The following is an 18,664-nucleotide window of genomic DNA, read 5'->3' on the forward strand; positions in this document are numbered from 1 at the left end:
TTTCTTATCTTTCCCTTCTCTTCCTTCCTCTCTTTTCCTCCTTTCCTTCTCTCCTTTCCCTCTTTCCTTCCTTCTTCCTCTCTTTCTTTCTTTCCTGCCTTTTTCTCTTTTTCCCTCCTTTCCCTGTTTCCCTCCTTCTTCCCTTCTCTTTCTTGCCCTCCTTTTCCTTCTGTTTCTTTCCCTCTTTCCTCCCTTATTTCCTTCTCTCTACTCTCTCTCTTTCCTTCTGTCTTTCCTCCTGTGGCCCAACTCTAGTGAGAAGGGGTTTAAAGTTTAAACCCCTTCTCTCTTTGCTCCCCCCCCCAAGGGGAGGGGAGCGGAGGCTTTTGAAGATGCCTCCCCCCCTTTTGCTTCCCCTTCTGCCATCACTTCCAGTGATGTCAGGGGGCGTGGCATATGCTAATAGCCCAGTAGCTCATTAGCATATGCTAATGAGCTCCTGCAGCTCTTTTTCTACGAAAAGACCCCTGGATATACAGAAAAATATATGAATCAAAAGTAACTTAAAGTGAAGAGATAAAGAGTTCCCATTAGATTTAGTCTATCTAGATAATGCAACAGAAGTGGTATCATATTACCATCACTTCCAGACTAAACTTATATGAAAGGAGATAAAAATGGTCAAGAAAATGTTGTTGGATTGGGGGGGGGGGTTGTTACAAAAGGACTTTTATCCTTCGCTCAGATTTGTTACATATTTTAATTGGTTTTTTTTAAAACCAGTCTTCAACTTTCTTCTGTGTGATAGTGCATCCCATCCCAATACAATATGTAGACATAAAGTAAGGATTTAACGTTACATTTATATTCTCATCTTTTATTTTACTGCATGTTACAGTCTGTCTCTAGAGGCATAAAGCATTTTTATTTTCAAGTAAATTTATATTAGCTACAGTTTCCAGCTGCTTTAGATATAGGATCATTTCCTGTTGGTTCTGTTTCCAAGACAATTCATTTTCCCCCTTTGTCTCCCTGCCCCTTACCAAAAAAAGAAAAAAGAAAAGAAAAATTTAATTTAACAAAGACATTCTATAATTGTCTTTGTATTCAGCAATCTAAATATTTTATTTTATTTAAAACATCTGTTTGCATAATGTCTCATAACTGTACTAGCAGATATCAGCCTTCTGTAAGTCATCTGCTACCACTTTTATTTAATTTATAAGGAGAAACCAACAAAATTGATGTTTAATTTAAACCCCTTCCACTGAGTCTGTAAGACCAAAATTGCTTGCTCCTACAGTTTTTGTGAAACCAATCCAGTTCTTTTTAAGCTTTAAGGACACTTAAAAAAAAAGTCACTGGAGACACTGGATCTTGGTAGACTTTAGATATACATTTTTAAAATCCATTATATTAAAAATGAGCATATATTTCTTATGAAACCAGCAGCCAGCAAAAGTTGCATCTTAATTGCTAAGTTTTTTAGAGAAACACGCATGTTGCCTAATGTCTTTTCATACCCTGTAACATAGTGAAGTCTTGGGGCTTATTATAGCAGTCAACTAGAATTTGACTGTCATTTTTCAGGGAAAAAATCTATGGAGAGAAGTACATTTTTTATGCTCTTTGTTTTCTTAGTCTTCCCAGTATTTCCTTGTGTTGAAACTAAGCTTTAAATTCTGTTTCTTGTGAGAGCCAAAAGCAAGCATTTAACTTTTAATAGGTACTATCAGTTCCGACTCAGCAGCACTCCAAAAGGAAGAGGCATTCGACAGTATGTCTAAATAAGACAAGTTTACTTTTTCTGGGGAAGTAAATCAAGCTACTCCTTTTTGGAGCACTAACAGTAAGAAAGGGAAATGATTACAGCTCCCTGCTGGCACCCTGTTATGACTGACAGGAAAAACCAACCAGTATGCCCTGTGGGATGTCTTGTTCAGGAACTTTCTGGAGGGTAGTAAATTGGTGTTGGCACAAACACAGAAAAATAAAATGACTTGATTCAGCAGTTTCCATTTTGAAATCCCAAACGTTAAAGAAAGAAGTAAATATTCATCAGATGATCAAAATATATATTGATTTTTATTCTGCATTAGCAGCTCAAAGTCAAGATTCTTGACAGGGTGGATGTCGGCTTGAATGATTCTCTTTGAAATAAGGATATTGGCACTGGGCTGAGTGTTACTGTGCATTCCTGAACCATAGGAAAAAAACTATTAGGACCATAGGAGGCTAAATTTTTAAAAAGAACTCAATAAAGTCGTGCTTGTTCACTACTGTTTTTATAACTAAATTGCTGTTTTTCATATGTAAAGCAATTCTTGTTGTTCCTACTTTGCTCCTTCCTTTCTGGCATTATCTAAGGATTTCTGTGTGATGACTGTGGCAGTGCATGTACTATGGCAACTCAGTAAGAGTCATTTTCACCATGATGTATATATATATTTCAGAGATGTGTGGCAGCCTGACCAAGTGAGAGAAGAAAGGATTCTGTCTTCCTGTTATATCGTACTGTGTTTTTGCTTGCTTGTTTGTGTTAGGGAGTAGTACAGCAGTAATAGAATATAAGGAAAGGAAAAATGAACATGCAGGTTGCTTGTACCATGCATAGTGCGATACTCAGAAAAAGTAAGAAAACAAGCCAAATAGTTTTAACATTACATAAAACTTGCATGATCCTCCAATTTCACACACTAACATAAAGCTGTCCTCCAGGCCAAAAATAAGTAAATAAATGCATTGAAGTTATATTTTATTGAGAGCAAAATATTGAAAATAAAAAGGCAGGCTGCCTTTATTACTGCATTGCTGTGATAAAATTTGTTTTTTAAAACACCTCCCCTTGCATTAAAATCTAAATCATTGCTTTAGAAAGGGATTTTGTTTACTACCTTCCAAAGTAACGCACAAATAGTGTAACTATCAGAGTGTTAACAAATTTCCCAGCTGTCATAGATGCTTACAATTCCACAAACATCTTTAATAGCACAGCTTTAAAATTAAATTTTCCGAACATTATGGCTAATGCTTTAATGGTATGCAAATTGCCAGAAATTCAGCAGCAGCAGGAAAGTTGACCTCTTAACAATACAAACAGTTTAGATGTAGAACAGTTCGGTTTTCTTAAAGTGGTCTTGGACCTTACAAGTGGCACCGCCAGCTGCATCTTCCAATGATGTATCTTTCTGTGAACCAAAGAAAAACCTGTGGGGGGGAGGGGTGATGAAATAGTGTGCAAGCTTCCAATAAGGGAGCACGTGCATATATCCCTTTTCAGATATTACAGAAAGAAATACTGCTAGTTGGATGGTAATGAGTTTACAGCCTGAGCTCCTCTTTGTGGGACAGCCTGTGTTGTCAAAAGAACTGCTTGAAAGAACAGCATTCATACAAACTCCTACAAAGTGTGTACCTGTGAGTTTTTTCCTTTGTTGCTCTGGTATCTCTCCTAGCCTTCTTCCTCTGTCATTAATAGTTCTGCAATAAGTGTAGGAGAAGATACAGTGATTTGCCCACAGCTAGTCAGTAAGCTTCATGTCTGAGCTATAGAGCTGAATCTGGGTCTTCCAAATTTCAGGCCTAGAACTGTAATGCATCAGCCATGAGCTTTGCCCAAAGGCTGCAATCATGCCACAGGAAGTTTGTTTTTAATGCAGAAGGTCCAAGGGTTCAATGCTTGCATCTTCAGTTAACAGAATTAGATAGTATGTGACCTAAAAGACCTCTGCCTGAGATCCTGGAGAGCCACTACCAGTCAGATAGACAAGTGATAAGCAGACAGTAATGTTGTGATACATGGACACTTGAAGGTACATGTCACATTTGTACAAGCATATTACCCTCATCATTAAATGCCAGCAATCCTAGGGTAATATAATTTTCTTTCAACTGCTACCTGGATGAATATTGCCTAGTTCCTTTACAACAAATAAGTAACCACTGTGCATTTATTGCACTAAAATATTAATTAGGCAAAGCTTTCAAAGGATATTAGAGGAATATAAAACAGAATCCATTTATTTTAGGTCTGAACTATTGGAACAAAGCATTTCCTTCAGTGAGATTTATTTGGCCAGGTCACCTGCACAGCTAGAAGGGTACAAGTGCAAGTTTTACCCATGGATCAGTGGCACTGAGCATCAGAAATCTCTTTCAGCAGTTGGTGATATACTGTGGACCCTGAATATAATGCATTTACCTGTCCTAAGGAAGGGAGGGGCAATTAGTTTTCAAATTGTTATCCTGAAGATCATCCTACCAAAGAACTTAATCATAGGTCTTTGCTCTTCAACAGTTCTTCAAACAAGATCATTTATGTACCAAAGCTGTTAGCTTCACCCACGGGTATAGTTGTTCAATGCAAAATTTATAGCAAATTAGTATTATGCCAGACCATATCCCATTATCCTTGAAAGCCAAGTGTACTAGTTAGCTTTGCTGAAGCTTTTAAACCATAGCAGGTGGCCATTGTCAAAATATATCAGCAATCCTTGTGTATGTTAGGTATTTATTTCTTTAAAATAATTATATCCTATCTCTCTGTATTCAAGATGGCTTACAATATCACCCCCAGTGCACAGATTTTTCCCTTTTCCCTTTCTCTCTCTCCTTTCTTTCCATTTCTTTCTTTCAATTTCTCTCTCTCTCTCTCTTTCTTTTTCTTGTTCCCATTTCTTTATTTCCATTTCTTTCTCTCCCTTTCTTTCCATTTCTTTCCCTTTTTTCTTTCAATTTCTTTCCCCCCTCTCTTTCCATTTCTTTCTTTCATTTCCTTTTCCTCTCTTTCCATTTCTTCCTTTCTCTTTATTTCCATTTCCTTCTTTCCCTTTCTTTCCATTTCCATTTCCAAACTGAATTTTCCTAAAATTTAAAAATTTAGGCTCGCTCAGGACTTTTATACTTACAGATACTTACAGATTTTTAGCTCACAAAGTAAATTTTTTGCTCACAACAGTTGACAGCTTAGAGGGAACACTGCTTATGAGTAGGGATGCCAGACCCCCGCAGTGGGTGGACTTACCACAAAAAAAGGTGGAACACCTGACATTTTAGCGACATGCCTACATGAACATGACCCAAAAATGGCATAGGCAAAAACTCTATGGTAGAAGTGATGTGCCCATATGACTACCAATGTGACCCAGAGGTTATGTAGGCATGCCAGGGTGATGCTTTTTGGGGGGGCAAAAACTCTATTGTAGAAGCTAATTCTACCATAGAGTTTTTGCCCAAAAAACAGACCATTGCCCTGATGTGCCTACATAACTTCTGAGTCATGTTGGTAGTCACATGGGCACATCTCTGAAACATCGGGTGAGACTGACTTCTCTTGGTAAGCCCACTCCCCATCCCCCACTGGCTGCTTGGAGAGACCTGGCAACTGTACTTATGAGTCATCTGCAATGTCTTTATCATGTTAAAAAGCCTAAAATGATAATCGTCAGTGGATTTTTTTTTCTTATGCTTTGTTGTGCACATTTTCTTGTCTGTTACAGTGGCCTCTGAAGAATATAGTTGGGTTTTTTTTAAAAATGAACTAATCAATACCTACTTAAAGTTGTCAAAGCATCTCTGGAATTGCAATGATATCAGTAGAACATGAGCTGTTCGAAAGGGGGAAAGCCTTAAGTACAGCAAACAGTCACTGATAGATGACTTTGTACAGAAATCAGAAAGATCTATGTGATGCTCACATCTGCCTGGATTTTTGCCTGCTGAAAATGTTTACAGTAGCTGAAGACAGCAGTTACATATAAAAATAGTTGATGCAGAGAGAAAACATATTGTCAAGTGACAAAGTGGGACATTTCTCCTGAGGGCAGTTGTGTATAGTATAGATTCACTTAGAGGATTGTGGAGCTGATCAAGAGAAGCATTTGTGTTATAAATGAGAAAGGGGGAAACAGCAAGAAATATTTTGGCAGTCACAGCAGCATGTAAAGTCAGGGGGGTAAATTGTACCTCAAAATGACTAAATCACCATTGAAGAGGAAATTTAACAAATATATTGTTGAAGATACCCTGTATACCAGAGAATTGTGAAGTGCAAATGTCTGTCAATCCCTAGAATTGGAGACCACAAGTCAACCAGAAAATGCTTATAGTGCTTCCCAGAAACCCAGAAAGCTGAAATTTGGTATACACATACCCAAAGAGCAATTATTAAATTAGTGAAAATTATGAAAGTGGAACATGGGATATGGAATTTAATAATAATAATAATAATAATAATAATCTTTCAATTTATTGATCGCTCAATCCTTGCAGCTGCCGGCTCTGAGCGATTTACAGTTACTCTTGACGCGGGATTAACAATGAGGGGGGTAAGGGAGGACAACATATATCATTTAAATTACACACATTCAACAGGCGACAAGGAATTTATGATCTGCGGTGAACATCAGGCATGGTCCTGGCAGCCTCTCTCTCTCTTTCTCTCTTCTTCTCTCTCGGCGTCGCTTTTGATGTCGTCAGCATTTTTCTTGGTTGCAGCACACCACTGCCACCATCTGGCCGGAATGGCCGGAATGTCCCATTGCGGCTGCGTAGATCTTTTCTCGGCTTATGATGTTCCGCACGGACCTTCCGTTATCGGCTAACACCTCACCCATGAGGGGGATTTAGTGTGCCCGCCCTCTCTAAGGAGCGGTACCCATTTTATCTACTCGCCGAAGCTTTCGAACCGCTGGGTGGACGGCGAGCTGGGGACAAGACTTGGTAGCTCACACCAAGTGCGGGGCTCGAACTGACAGCAGTCCTGTTCAGCTCAGATGTTTAACCAGAGGATAAATCCCCTGTGCCACCGCTCCCCTATTTCCCTCTAAATACATTCAATCATTTAGCTGCTGAAGATTACAACACTGGACTGAGAGGATTTGTGTTCACACATAACCAAGACAGCTGAACAATCCATGGTACAAGTATAGTTCAAGAAACCCAGTAATGAGAAAAACCTGAGAACTAGTTTGAGAAGAGTGGTTTTTATTTTTCTTTTATAGGATACCTCATTTGGAAAGTTTTGGCTACTGACAACATGTTATTAATAATGACAATAACTAAAACAAAAATACAGCTAATTGGCTTTCTGACAAGCATAAATCAAAAGCTGGAATGTCTTGTTAAGAACAATGCCAGATACTCCAAGCTATTAAACTAATAAACATTGGTAATTGTGAAGAGCTCTTTTCTGAAAGAAATTTAATTTGTGTCCCTCAGAAGAGAAATTACCTGGCCAGCTAAGGAAGCATCTGCCTTTCTTTTTGTCATTAATGGACTCTTCTGAAATTTGTAGACGTGTGCCTTGTCTAGCCTCAGAATACATTTGTCAATAGTCTTACCAATTTAGTTCTACTATTGCTTAATGAAAAATGCAACAATGTTGCAGTACATTGGAAGCATAAATTGAAACACTAATTTTATTTGCATATTTCTATACTGCTTCTCTTAAAATTCAGGTTGGTGATTGTTGGTTAGACATGATGAAATGTTCTTTATAACACATGTAAACTTTTGTTCTGCATTGCCTGCTTCCTCTTTAAACCAAATCATGGATGCCACTTGTAAACACAATTGTTTTTTATTAGAATTAACATAATTTGTGCAATATCGATGAATAATTGTCATTAGGACTGGAACCTTAGGCCACTGGCCAGACCTCACAGTTGTTATTCTAATAGAGAACATATTAGAGAACAAGGAAAACCCAGTGAATGCCAAGCTATGTATGCATATTGGAATTTATGGAATATGGTATAGGAATAATTCATTCACATTGAAGTCTTTGGAATCTTTAGGCTCATGCAGTCTCTTCCCCCTCCACCTCCTTCTCAATGTTGAGAAAAGCTCAGAAATTGTTTGTTTTTACAAAACATTTCCCCCCCCCCTTTGAATCACAAACTACAGTTTAGAATGAATTTGGAATCCTTGTTTGGAGATGCAAAACCCATCATAGTTTATGGTTTGGGTGTGTCTATGGTTTGCCATGAAAGTGGAAGTGAGATTTGGGAACTATTCCTGTGACGAGGAGGAACTATGCAAGTCCAAAGATTTCCAGGGCTCATCTTTATAATGACAAACCATCACCCCACACTAATGCTAATGTATTTCTGCTGTTTACACATTTGCAGATTTCTCTTTCTGTACCTTTATCTCTTTGATCTGTTTGTGCAGAATATTTCTTAGCACCCTTCTGTACATGACATATACAATTAGAGACTGCAGTCAGACTGGCAGTTTGGCCCAATACAGCTACGTTCACCTAATGGATTAAACCAGCAGGATCACGCAGCAACATCTGTAAGCCGTTCCCCAGTCGTACTCACCCTGTTTTACGATGAGTTGGAAACGGAGTAAATAGACACCAAATAATGTGGTGTTTCCAGTTCCCCATGCATTCATCATGCATGGCCGGATGTCTGAATGCAAGGAAGTGCACACAGAATGGATTGGCAGTCTGAACCTGCAGATCCATTTCAGCCACTGGGGAGGGGAGTGTCTGCCTGTATGCGCATATGCACACACACACCTGCATTTTTAAAAAAATGACTGGGCAGCACACTCCATGGCTGAGGCATTACAGTAATGTGAATGTGTGCCCACGGGATGGATGTGCAGGTGATCCTCAGCAGGGTGTACTGTCTGGTTGGTATGCCCCACAAAACTTTAAAGTGCTACACTTAGAGGTGGAGCCATATCACTCCAAGCCACCAGTCTGTCTACAGCCAGAGACTGCTTACACTCATGACCTCCTTTCTTACTCATGACCCTGCCTTGTATAATGGGAGCTGTTTGAGCTTTTCTAAGCCTCTGAGACCATTTTCCATTAAATGCAGGAGCCATCCCTTCCTTTATAGAATAGTTTCCAGCCTATTAATAATGGGGAAATAGAATGACAGTGATGCTGTTTTTTTGAAGTGCATTATAATTTTATTATGCTGTATTTGCATTTCAGTGGAACATATTGAAAGAACACAATAGCATGGCCCCAAAGTGTTCTGAAAATCAAAGTTGCCTCTGTACTGTTCCCAGCTACCCAGGGGCAAGTCCAACAAAAAGCCAGATATATCTCCATGTCACCTGGCGCTGTGATCTCTGGAATCCAGCTCATCACCACAGCTGCAATGTATAAAGTATGGATTCAGTAGTTTTGAAGTGAAATACTACTCAACAGCCCTTTGACCAGGAAAGAGTCTAAAAGAAAACATGAGGGCCTGTGTGCTTCATCTTGCTTTAAAGTGCAAGTTGCTGGCCAATCTTTGGCATGTTAATTGATACAATAATGACTAATTGATGTCTTTGCTTTTATTTACATCAAGTTGAAAATATTCTGGAGCTTCCTGTGGGACCTTCAACATAATATTTTAAACTAGGAATAAGGCTTGTTATAGAAATAAATACAGCGAGCTCTAGAAAGAAGCTCTGGCAGAGTGCCCAGGCCTTGGGCACTCAGCACCAGTTTGCTGTGGCAACCGCAGCAGGGTATAATGACACAGAGTCCACCATTTTCTCCAGGGGAACTGATCTCTGCCATCTGAAAAGCAGTTGTAATTCTGCGTGATATCCATCCCTCCCCTGGAGACTGGCAACAATGGTTCCCCATGGGGGAATGGCTGGTTTGGAGGGTGGAGTCTATGGCATTGTACCTGTCTGAGGTCCCACCCCTCCTCAAACCTTACCCTCTCCAGGTTCCACCCCTCAAATCTCCAGGAATTTGCCAACCTGGAGTTGGCAACCTGATCTCCCTCCCAGCCAACTGTCAACCTACCGTTATCTGCCCCCTGGCTTCAGCTTTCCACCTCCTCCCCCTCCCTCCTAGAGAGCAGTTGTAATTCTAAGTTATCTCCAGCCCCCACTTGGAGATTGGCAACAGTGATTCCCCATGAAGGAATGGCTGGGTTGGAGGGTGGAGTCTATGGAATTGTACCTGTCTGAGGTCCCACCCCTCCTCAAACCTCACCCTCTCCAGGCTCCATCCCTCAAATCTCCAGGAATTTCCCAGCTGGAGTTGGCAATCATATCATGGCTGGCCCCAATGAGTTTTCCCCCAAAGGCCAGAACAGGTGTGAAAAGGGACTTTTAGTGACAGAACGTGGTTGCCTAGCAACAAGCACTGAGGAGAAAGCACAGCTGCCACCTCTGATTAGGGAAATACCTGGAGATTTGGGGGGGGGATCCTATGGAGGGCAGCATTGGGGGGGATGGAAGGACTCAGCAGGGGATAATGCCACAGGGTCTACCCTCCAAGGCAGCCATTTTCTCCAGGGGAACTGATCTCTGTCATCTGGAGATCAATTGTAACAGCGGGAGATCTCCAGGTCACATCTGGAGATTGACAACAATGGTTCCCCATGAGGAAATGGCTAGCTTGGAGGGCAGAGTCTATGGTACTGCACCTGTCTGAGGTCTCACCCCTCCTCAAACCTCACCCTCTCCAGGCTCCATCCCTCAAATCTCCAGGAATTTCCCAGCTGAAGTTGGCAACCTTATCAGGACTGACCCCAAGGAGTGTTCTCCCAAAGGCCAAAATAGGTGTGGAAAGGGCCTTTTAGTGACAGAAACTGGTTGCCTAGAAACAGGCACTGAGGAGAAAACACAGGTGCCACCTCTGATTTGGTGTAGTGGTTAAGTGTGCGGACTCTAATCTGGGAGAACCGGGTTTGATTCCCCACTCCTCCACTTGCACCTGCTGATGTGACCTTGGGTCAGTCACAAGCTCTGGCACAGCTGTCCTTGAAAAAGAGCAGTTTGTGTCAGAGTTCTCTCAGCCCCACCCACCTCACAGGGTGTCTGTTGTGGGGAGGGGAAGGGAAAGGAGTTTGTAAGCCGCTCTGAGACACCTTTGGGTAGTGAAGGGCGGGGTATAAATCCAATCTCTTCTTCTTCTTCTTCTTCTTCTTCTGATTAGGGAAATACCTGGAGATTTGGGGGGTGGATCCTATGGAGGGCAGCATTGGGGGGGGATGGAAGGACTCAGCAGGGGATAATGCCATAGTGTCTACTCTCCAAAGCAGCCGTTTTCTCCAGGGAAACTGATCTCTGTCATCTGGAGATCAATTGTAGCAGCGGGCGATCTCCAGGCCCTGCCTGGAGATTGGCAACAATAGTTTCCCATGAGGGAATGGCTGGGTTGGAGGGTGGAGACTATGGAATTGTACCTGTCCAAGGTCCCACCCCTCCTCAAACCTCACCCTCTCCAGGCTCCATCCCTCAAATCTCCAGGAATTTCCCAGCTGGAGTTGGCAACCTTATCAGGACTGGCCCCAAGGAGTGTTCTCCCAAAAGCCAAAATAGGTGTGGAAAGGGCCTTTTAGTGACAGAATCTGGTTGCCTAGCAACAGGCACTGAGGAGAAAGCACAGTTGCCTCCTCTGATTAGGGAAATACCTGGAGATTTGGGGGGTGGATCCTATGGAGGGCAGCATTGGGGGGGGGGGATAGAAGGACTCAATAGGGTCTACCTTCCAAAGCAGCCATTTTCTCCAGGGGAACTGATCTCTGTCATCTGGAGATCAATTGTAACAGTGGGAGCTCTCCTGGTCTCACCTGGAGATTGGCAACCCTAGGGGAAAGTCAGCCGCACAGTAGGGTGTTGAAGAGAATGGTTTGATGGTCACTGGCCCACCTCGTTAGCCAGCCAGCCAGCCATGGTGGAGGCAAAAAGGAGAGATGTTTTAAGTTAATTCTGACAGGAAAGTGTTTTTTTACTGACAGAAGTTGGTTGCCTACCAACAGCCACTGAGGAGACAGTTAGTAGTTAGTCCCACACAGGAGCCAATATAAGTGTCTTCCTCAGGAGAGAGTCCGGCTTTCCAGGAGCTGCAGCTTGTTTCCTCTAGGCCATACTCTCCCTGGCACTGGCGCTGCTGCTGAAGGAAGGCAGGGGAGCCTTTGAAAGGTGCTGGGCAGCCTTCTCTGTGATGCAGCCCGCTGAGCTATCACCCTGACGAAGTGCAGGCCTTGCGGCCAAGGGAGAGGGGCCACGAGGGGCAGTGAAGGTGAGTGCTTCCCCTGCTTTCCGCTGCTCGCTAGGTCTGCCTCCTTCTCCCCCGTGGAGGGGTTGCTGCTCTCTCGGCGAAGCATCCATCCCCTTCGCCAGCTCCCTCAAGACTGAGGGCAAAACACTGCCCGCCGGTTCAGTGGGCGGGGCCGAGCCAACGCAGCGAGCCAATGCAGCCACCAGATTGGAAGACTGTGAGAGTGGCAGATGAGCGGGCGAAAGGCTGTGGAAGCATGTCCAGGAGGGACACCAAAACTCTTTTATTATAAGAAGAGATACTACACAAGGCAGAAGCGATAAAAGGAAGCTGTTTCAGATGATATGTGGTTGTAATGCTAATCCAGCTATTGTATCATATATCTGATTGAGCTGAAGCATGGAAGTGCTTTTTCCATATGTTTTTGCCCCGTGGGCCCTTTTCTGTGATGGTGGGGGATAAACAGGTTTGCCATGGATCCAGGCAGCTGTGCTCCCCCTCGTTCCAACACCCACTCTGGTGCTCCAGAGCCAGCCTCTTCACTGCCCCAATCAGCTGCTGCTTCAGCACCTTTTTTTCCTTTTCACATCAGTCTTCTTCCTGGGAACCAAATCAAACTGGGTATGTGATGATGTCCCATTCCTGAAATAAAGAAGAGCAGTTCCAATTTTACTAAATAACATGATAATATTATGATAACTTTGAGAATTATATGCACATACACGTACATCCCCCCCCCCGAGTTGTTGTGGACTTGGAAAGCCGTTGCAAATGCATTCCTTGTGAATTAAAACAAAGGGTTCATTTCTTATTGTTTTCTTTCCCTAGGCTGAGGTTCAGCTATGCTATCTGGAAGCACAAAGAGATGCTGTTGAACAGATGTCCTTAAAGCTGTACAGCGAGCAGTACAACAGCAGTAGCAAGCGAAAGGAAGAGTTTGCGGATATGTCAAAAGTTCACACAGTGGGAAGTAATGGGTAGGGAACTATTCTTTTTGTTGTTTTATTCTCAGTGATCTGTATTTTTTAAACATGATCTTCTTTTCCTTGCTCCTGTGCTACAGAGGAGGGTTTTTTTCCTACTAAGCCAAGAACCAAAGAATCATACATTCTTCTCTCCTGCTTTCTCTCTCCCTCCCTGCCACTGTATACACACACATACACGCACACTCAAAATGTTATGTGTGTGTGTGTGTGTACAGACCCATAGCCATATGTTGACTGATTACCATAAAGTATGCCTAACCACTGCTGCTTCTTATTTTAAGATTATTTTAAACAATACGGTCAGTATGTGAGCCTTGGTCCTTCCTTTCTTTGGAATCCCCAATGTACCCTATCAACAATTTATTTAAAGACATAAACCAATGTAAGGTTTGCCTTGTTGGATCACACCAAGTATCTTTCTTCTCCATGTCCCTGAAGAACTTGGAGTCATGCTGGAGACCCATCATCTGATAGTAAAACCATAGTATGCTGTCTTTGAATATAAAAGTTTAATTTTTAGTTCTCATGGCCAATAGCCATTGTAGATTCCTATCCTGCATGAATATTTCTAATTGCTTGAGAAAGTCATATAGAATAGTGGTCTCAGCAAGATCCTGTCTCCATGACTTCCATAAGTTAATTATTCATTACATGACTTATTTTTAAATTTGTGGAATCATTTCCCAGTGGATTATTAAAAAGAAAGAGGCACGTTATCCCCAAGCCAAAAAAAAAAAGTTACTAGACATTTTTATGGAAAGAAGATCATTCCATTCTTATTTTTTGTGGTTCACCTCTTTTCTATCATATGTCTGTCAAATGACAATCTCTGGCAAAGCTCCAGAAAACTTTGGAGGTCAAGTGTCAGCAAGCTGCCAAGTGTTTTTTTCCCCTACTTTCACTTTCATGCGCATTCCTTTCCTTGCGCTTAATTGCTTTGCCACAGCAACACGTATCTTTCAAGGCCGCAGGAGGAGATCTGCTGTAGAGGTTGCTTGGGTTATCCCTCGGATGAGTCGTGGGAAGTTTTACCTGTTATGCTTATTAGTACCATTAGTTCTCAGGCCTAATGCCGTGCGCGGGAACTCCCACAATTGGGTCTTGCTGATTTGAATGTACTATATCCTGACGTGCTCTCTGGTTCCAAGTCATTCCTAACAGTGTTCCTGTCAATGCACCTTTAGCTTCAATAAAAGTAAAACCTTTCTACAAGTGTGTACTTCGTTGTTGCTGTGGGGACCTGACAACAAGTCTTCCCCCATGTAGAATAATGGCTAAACATGCACTGCCAGAGAGCTGTGGGCTGCGCTAAATGGATGGTAGACCTGGTCTCCAGAGCCCAGTAGCCACATTAGCATAGGAAATAATGGCCCTTTAAACTCCAGAGACCAGGTCTACTGCCCATTATTTATAGCACCTCCTCTCAGCTGTTTGGCAATGTAGTGTCCTTGACATTTTAAAGGACCATTGTTACCTATGGGGTATGTTACCTGGCTTTCAGAGTTTGGAGTTCAGCGCTTCCCACAGTGAATAATGGCCTTTCAGAATTTAAAGAGCACATGTGCCAACAAACAGTTGTTTGCCATGGGTGCACGTCCTCTCTCCCCTCACCGCTCCTGCTGCCTCATTGGGAGAGAATGTCCCAGTGTTCTGGCTGGGACTCTGTGCTAAAAATAACAAGAAAGGTTTCTATGCCAATGTTTAGATCAAAAAGAGCAGGGATGGGGTAAGTTCATTGCTAGGAATTACTCAACTCTCACTTTGTGTTGGTCTTTAACTGTAAGGAACTGTAAGGAGAGCTGTATACAAACTGAAGAATGCAGGACATATGAAGGAAGGAGGAACTGCCAGTCCAGAGTAAGTAAGGAAATGGTTAGAGAGCATCTAGCTGCCTTAAATACTTTCAAATCTCCAGGGCCAGATGGCTTGCATCCCAGGGTGCTAAAAGAAATTGCAGATGTTATTTCAGAGTCTCTGGCTCTAATCTTTGAGATTTCCTGGAGTACTGGTGTTGTGCCAGAAGACTGGAGAAGAGCGAATGTTGTCCCGATCTTCAAGAAGGGATAAAAAAACAGACCCAGGAAATTACAGGCCTGTCAGTTTGACGTCAATACCTGGAAAAATTCTAGAGCAGATTGTTAAACGCTCTGTCTGTGAGCACCTTGAATGAGTTAATTGGTAGTAGCCGGCATGGGTTTATCAAGAATAAGTCATGCCAGATCAACCATATCTCCTTTTTTAACAGAGTTACTAAAATGTTTTGACTCTGGCAATACTGTGGACATAGTGTATCTAGATTTCTGTAAAGCATTTGACAAAGTTTCTCATGATATCCTTGAGGATACTGGTTAAGTCTGGGCTGGATGGTGCAACTGTTGGATGGATTCATGGTTGGTTGAAAAATCATACCCAACGAGTGATCATACATGGCTCTGCGTCTATGTGGAGGGAAGTCACGAGTGGAGTGCCGCAGGGCTCGGTCCTAGGCCCGGTGTTGTTCAATGTTTTAATAAATTACCTGAAGAAAGACATAGAGGGGATGCTTATCAGATTTGCAGATGACACGAAGCTGGGTGGGATTGCTAATTCTGAAGAAGACAGAGTCAGATTTCAAAACGATCTAGATAGGCTGGAACAGTGGGCTGAGACAAATAAAATGAATTTCAATAGAGACAAGTGCAAAGTCCTACACTTGAGTACAAAAAATCAAAGGCACAGGTAAAGAATGGGAGGGACTTGGCTTGACAGCAGCACATGTGAAAGGGATCTGGGTGTTCTGGTTGATCACGAGCTAAACATCAGCCTGCAGTGCGATGTGACTGCGAAGAAAGCTAATGCAATCTTAGGATGCATTACCAGAAACATCGTGTCCAGATCACGGGAGGTGGTAGTTCTGCTCTATTCTGCTATGGTCAGGCCTCACCTGGAGTACTGTGTCCAGTTTTGGGCACCACATTTTAGGAAGGATGTTGACAAGCTCGAGTGTGTCCAGAAGAGGGCAACTAGGATGGTGAGAGGGTTGGAATCCAAGTCATGAGGAAAGGCTGAAAGAGTTGGGTATGTTTAGCCTGGGAAAGAGAAGGCGTAGAGGGGACATGATTGCAGTTTTCAAGTACCTGAAGGGCTGTAGGGCTGTAGAAGATGGATGTAGAAGATGGAGCAGATCTATTCTCTCTTGCTCCGGATTGCAAGACTAGATCTAATGGGTGGAAATTACAAGGGAGTCGTTACCAGCTAAATATTAGGAGAAACTTCCTAACTGTAAAAGTGGTTGAGCAGTGGAACAGACTGCCTCAGGAGGTGGTGGATGCTCCTTCGTTGGACGTTTTCAAGTGGAGGCCGGGTATGTTGTAGGGCTATCTTTCGGCTATGCTCCTGCAGAGTGCAGGGGGTTGGACTAGATGGTCTGCAAGATCCCTTCCAACTCTAACATTCTATGATTCTATGATTTTATGATTCTATAATGGCACATATTCAATCTGTGCTGCACGAGCTGCACTGTACCAAATCAGGTTCAAGGTTCTGGTGTTAACCTTTAAGGCTCTAAATGGTCTGGGACCCACATATCTTCAGGACCACCTCTCCTGGTATACCCCCCCTCAAAGAGCATTGCACTCTGCATATAAGAATTTACTGGTGGTCCCTGGCCTGAGAGATATCCAGCTGTCCTTGACCAGAGCCAGGGCAGTTTCCACCCTGGCTCCAACCTGATGGAACTCTCTGCTGAATAACATCTGTGCTTTTCAGGCCTGTAAGGCAGAGATGTTTTGCCAGGCATTTGGTTGAGTGCAGCGATGGTTTCCATCTGTCTGGCACTCCCATTTCTCTGGCCTCCCCCCTCCCATGGGGCAGTAACACAGTCAGAAGCTCAGCATCATCTACCTAGGACAATTGTTGTATTTTATTGTATTCAAATTATGAACTTCTTTTATGAATGTTTTTATTGTTGTACACCTCCCTGAACCCTGCTTTTTATATGGGAGGATGGTTTAGAAATTTAATTAAAGAAATAAAGTGGCAATAATAATGATCCCCAAATTCCACAATACAAATAATGGACCTGAATCAAAATCCTGAACCAATAACAACATTCCCAAAAATTCTGGATATTGAAAAGCATGCCCTTGACAAAATCCCATAGTAAAATTAGCATGAATTTTTTTTAAGTACACGCCCCAAGTCACAGGAATGTATAGTGGGAAGAGGAAGATGGCATCAAAGGGCTGCACCGACAGTGTCCTTGCAAATGTTCTTTATGGGATTCAAACCTTAGTTATATTTTTATATAAGTTAAAATTTCTCGTAATTCTCTGTGTTTTCAGCTTCACTTATTGTTCAGTGCATGTTAGAAAGGAAAACTTTTCAGACCAACATGGACTGCTGTTTCTGAGGTTGGCACAGCAGAATGCAAGCTAAGATTACAAGAGTAATCTTATTGGAAGAGGTGCAGGGCAACATAAACTATACATTTCCTGTTACTAAGTCAGTACTCTAGAAATTCAGATGAGATCAGTGTCCAAAGCGCTACATTATTCAAACAAGGTTTAGATTTCAAACCATAAAGTGCTTTGGCACATTAAGTTGTCATTATTTAAATGGCATGATGCTCTGATTATTAAAGTGCATTACCATAATCAAAAAATCCAAATGGCTTAGCTATGAAAGTGCATCACTCACTTAAGTGATAACAGCAGTTTATTAAAGTGTAATCTCACAGGCCAGAGCTCTACATGACTCTGAAACATGCATAGATCTCCATGTGAGCAATGGCTTCTATTCTCTTTAAGATCATGGAAAGGCCTATGGGTCTATCCTTTTGCACACCTAAAACTGAAGAATGAGGAACAGAGAATGAGGAAACCCATGTACATAAAGAGCTCCACTGTAACCCTATCTGTGCATTGAGAGCCAGTTTGGTGTAGTGGTTAAGTGTGCAGACTCTAATCTAGGAAAACCAGGTTTGATTCCCCACTCCTACACTTGCACCTGCTGGATGACCTTGGGCAAGCCATAGTTCTGTCAGAGCTGTTCTTGAAAAAGAGCAGTTTCTGTCAGAGCTCTCTCAGCCCCACCTACCTCACAGGGTGTCTGTTGTGGGGAGGGGAAGGGAAAGGAGTTTGTATGAGACTCCTTTGGGTAGTGAAGGGCGGGGTATAAATCCAATCTCTTCTTCTTCTTCTTCTTCTTCTTCTTCTTCTTCTTCTTCTTCTTCTTCTTCTTCTTCTTCTTCTTCTTCTTCATACCAGGACTGGAATTTTTAAAATATTATATTGTTTTATTACCAGCTGTTAAGTTTTTCTGACAAACTACATGATTTCCAGTAAGATTCTTTCACACTTTCCTTGAATAGTCTTATGCCCAAGGATGTGGGCAAAATGTGTACAGTACAAAAATAATTCATCTTTAAAATATGTACAGGCATCTTAGGAAGCAATATTTCTTTATCTTCCTTTTGACTTCAGCATGTATCAAGTTTACAAACAGGCTTAAGAATGGAAAACAAAATGAAAGAGAGGTGGACGAGAAACATAAAGAAAGTGATTATATGAAAAGGTTACAGGGAAGGATATTAGGAATTCATTACCGCTAAAACGTTGTCATGTCAATATGTTACTAATGGATCTGTAGTTACTGCAGATAAAGACACCAAACAAAAATTAGAGCCCAAAAAATAATCAGGATATGGATTCCAATTTCGTTTCTTATTAGATCAGAAGTTTTGGTAATATTCATGTTCAGATCTCCAGTTTGGTAATTAAAAACT

At 42.0% G+C, this 18,664-nt stretch overlaps 1 protein-coding gene across 2 annotated transcripts in view; it reads left to right on the plus strand.

The window, feature by feature from the left end:
- Positions 1 to 18,664, plus strand: part of AKAP6 (A-kinase anchoring protein 6) — a 325,414-nt gene that overhangs the window by 185,073 nt on the left and 121,677 nt on the right. For both annotated transcript variants that reach the window (XM_015415204.1, XM_015415203.1), the window contains one exon: positions 12,743 to 12,891. In XM_015415204.1, the coding sequence (XP_015270690.1) occupies positions 12,743 to 12,891 (149 nt within the window). The remainder of the gene's footprint in view (positions 1 to 12,742; positions 12,892 to 18,664) is intronic.

Source organism: Gekko japonicus, unplaced genomic scaffold, assembly GCF_001447785.1.
Source record: "Gekko japonicus isolate JY-2015 unplaced genomic scaffold, Gekko_japonicus_V1.1 scaffold83, whole genome shotgun sequence".
Lineage (NCBI taxonomy): Eukaryota > Metazoa > Chordata > Lepidosauria > Squamata > Gekkonidae > Gekko > Gekko japonicus.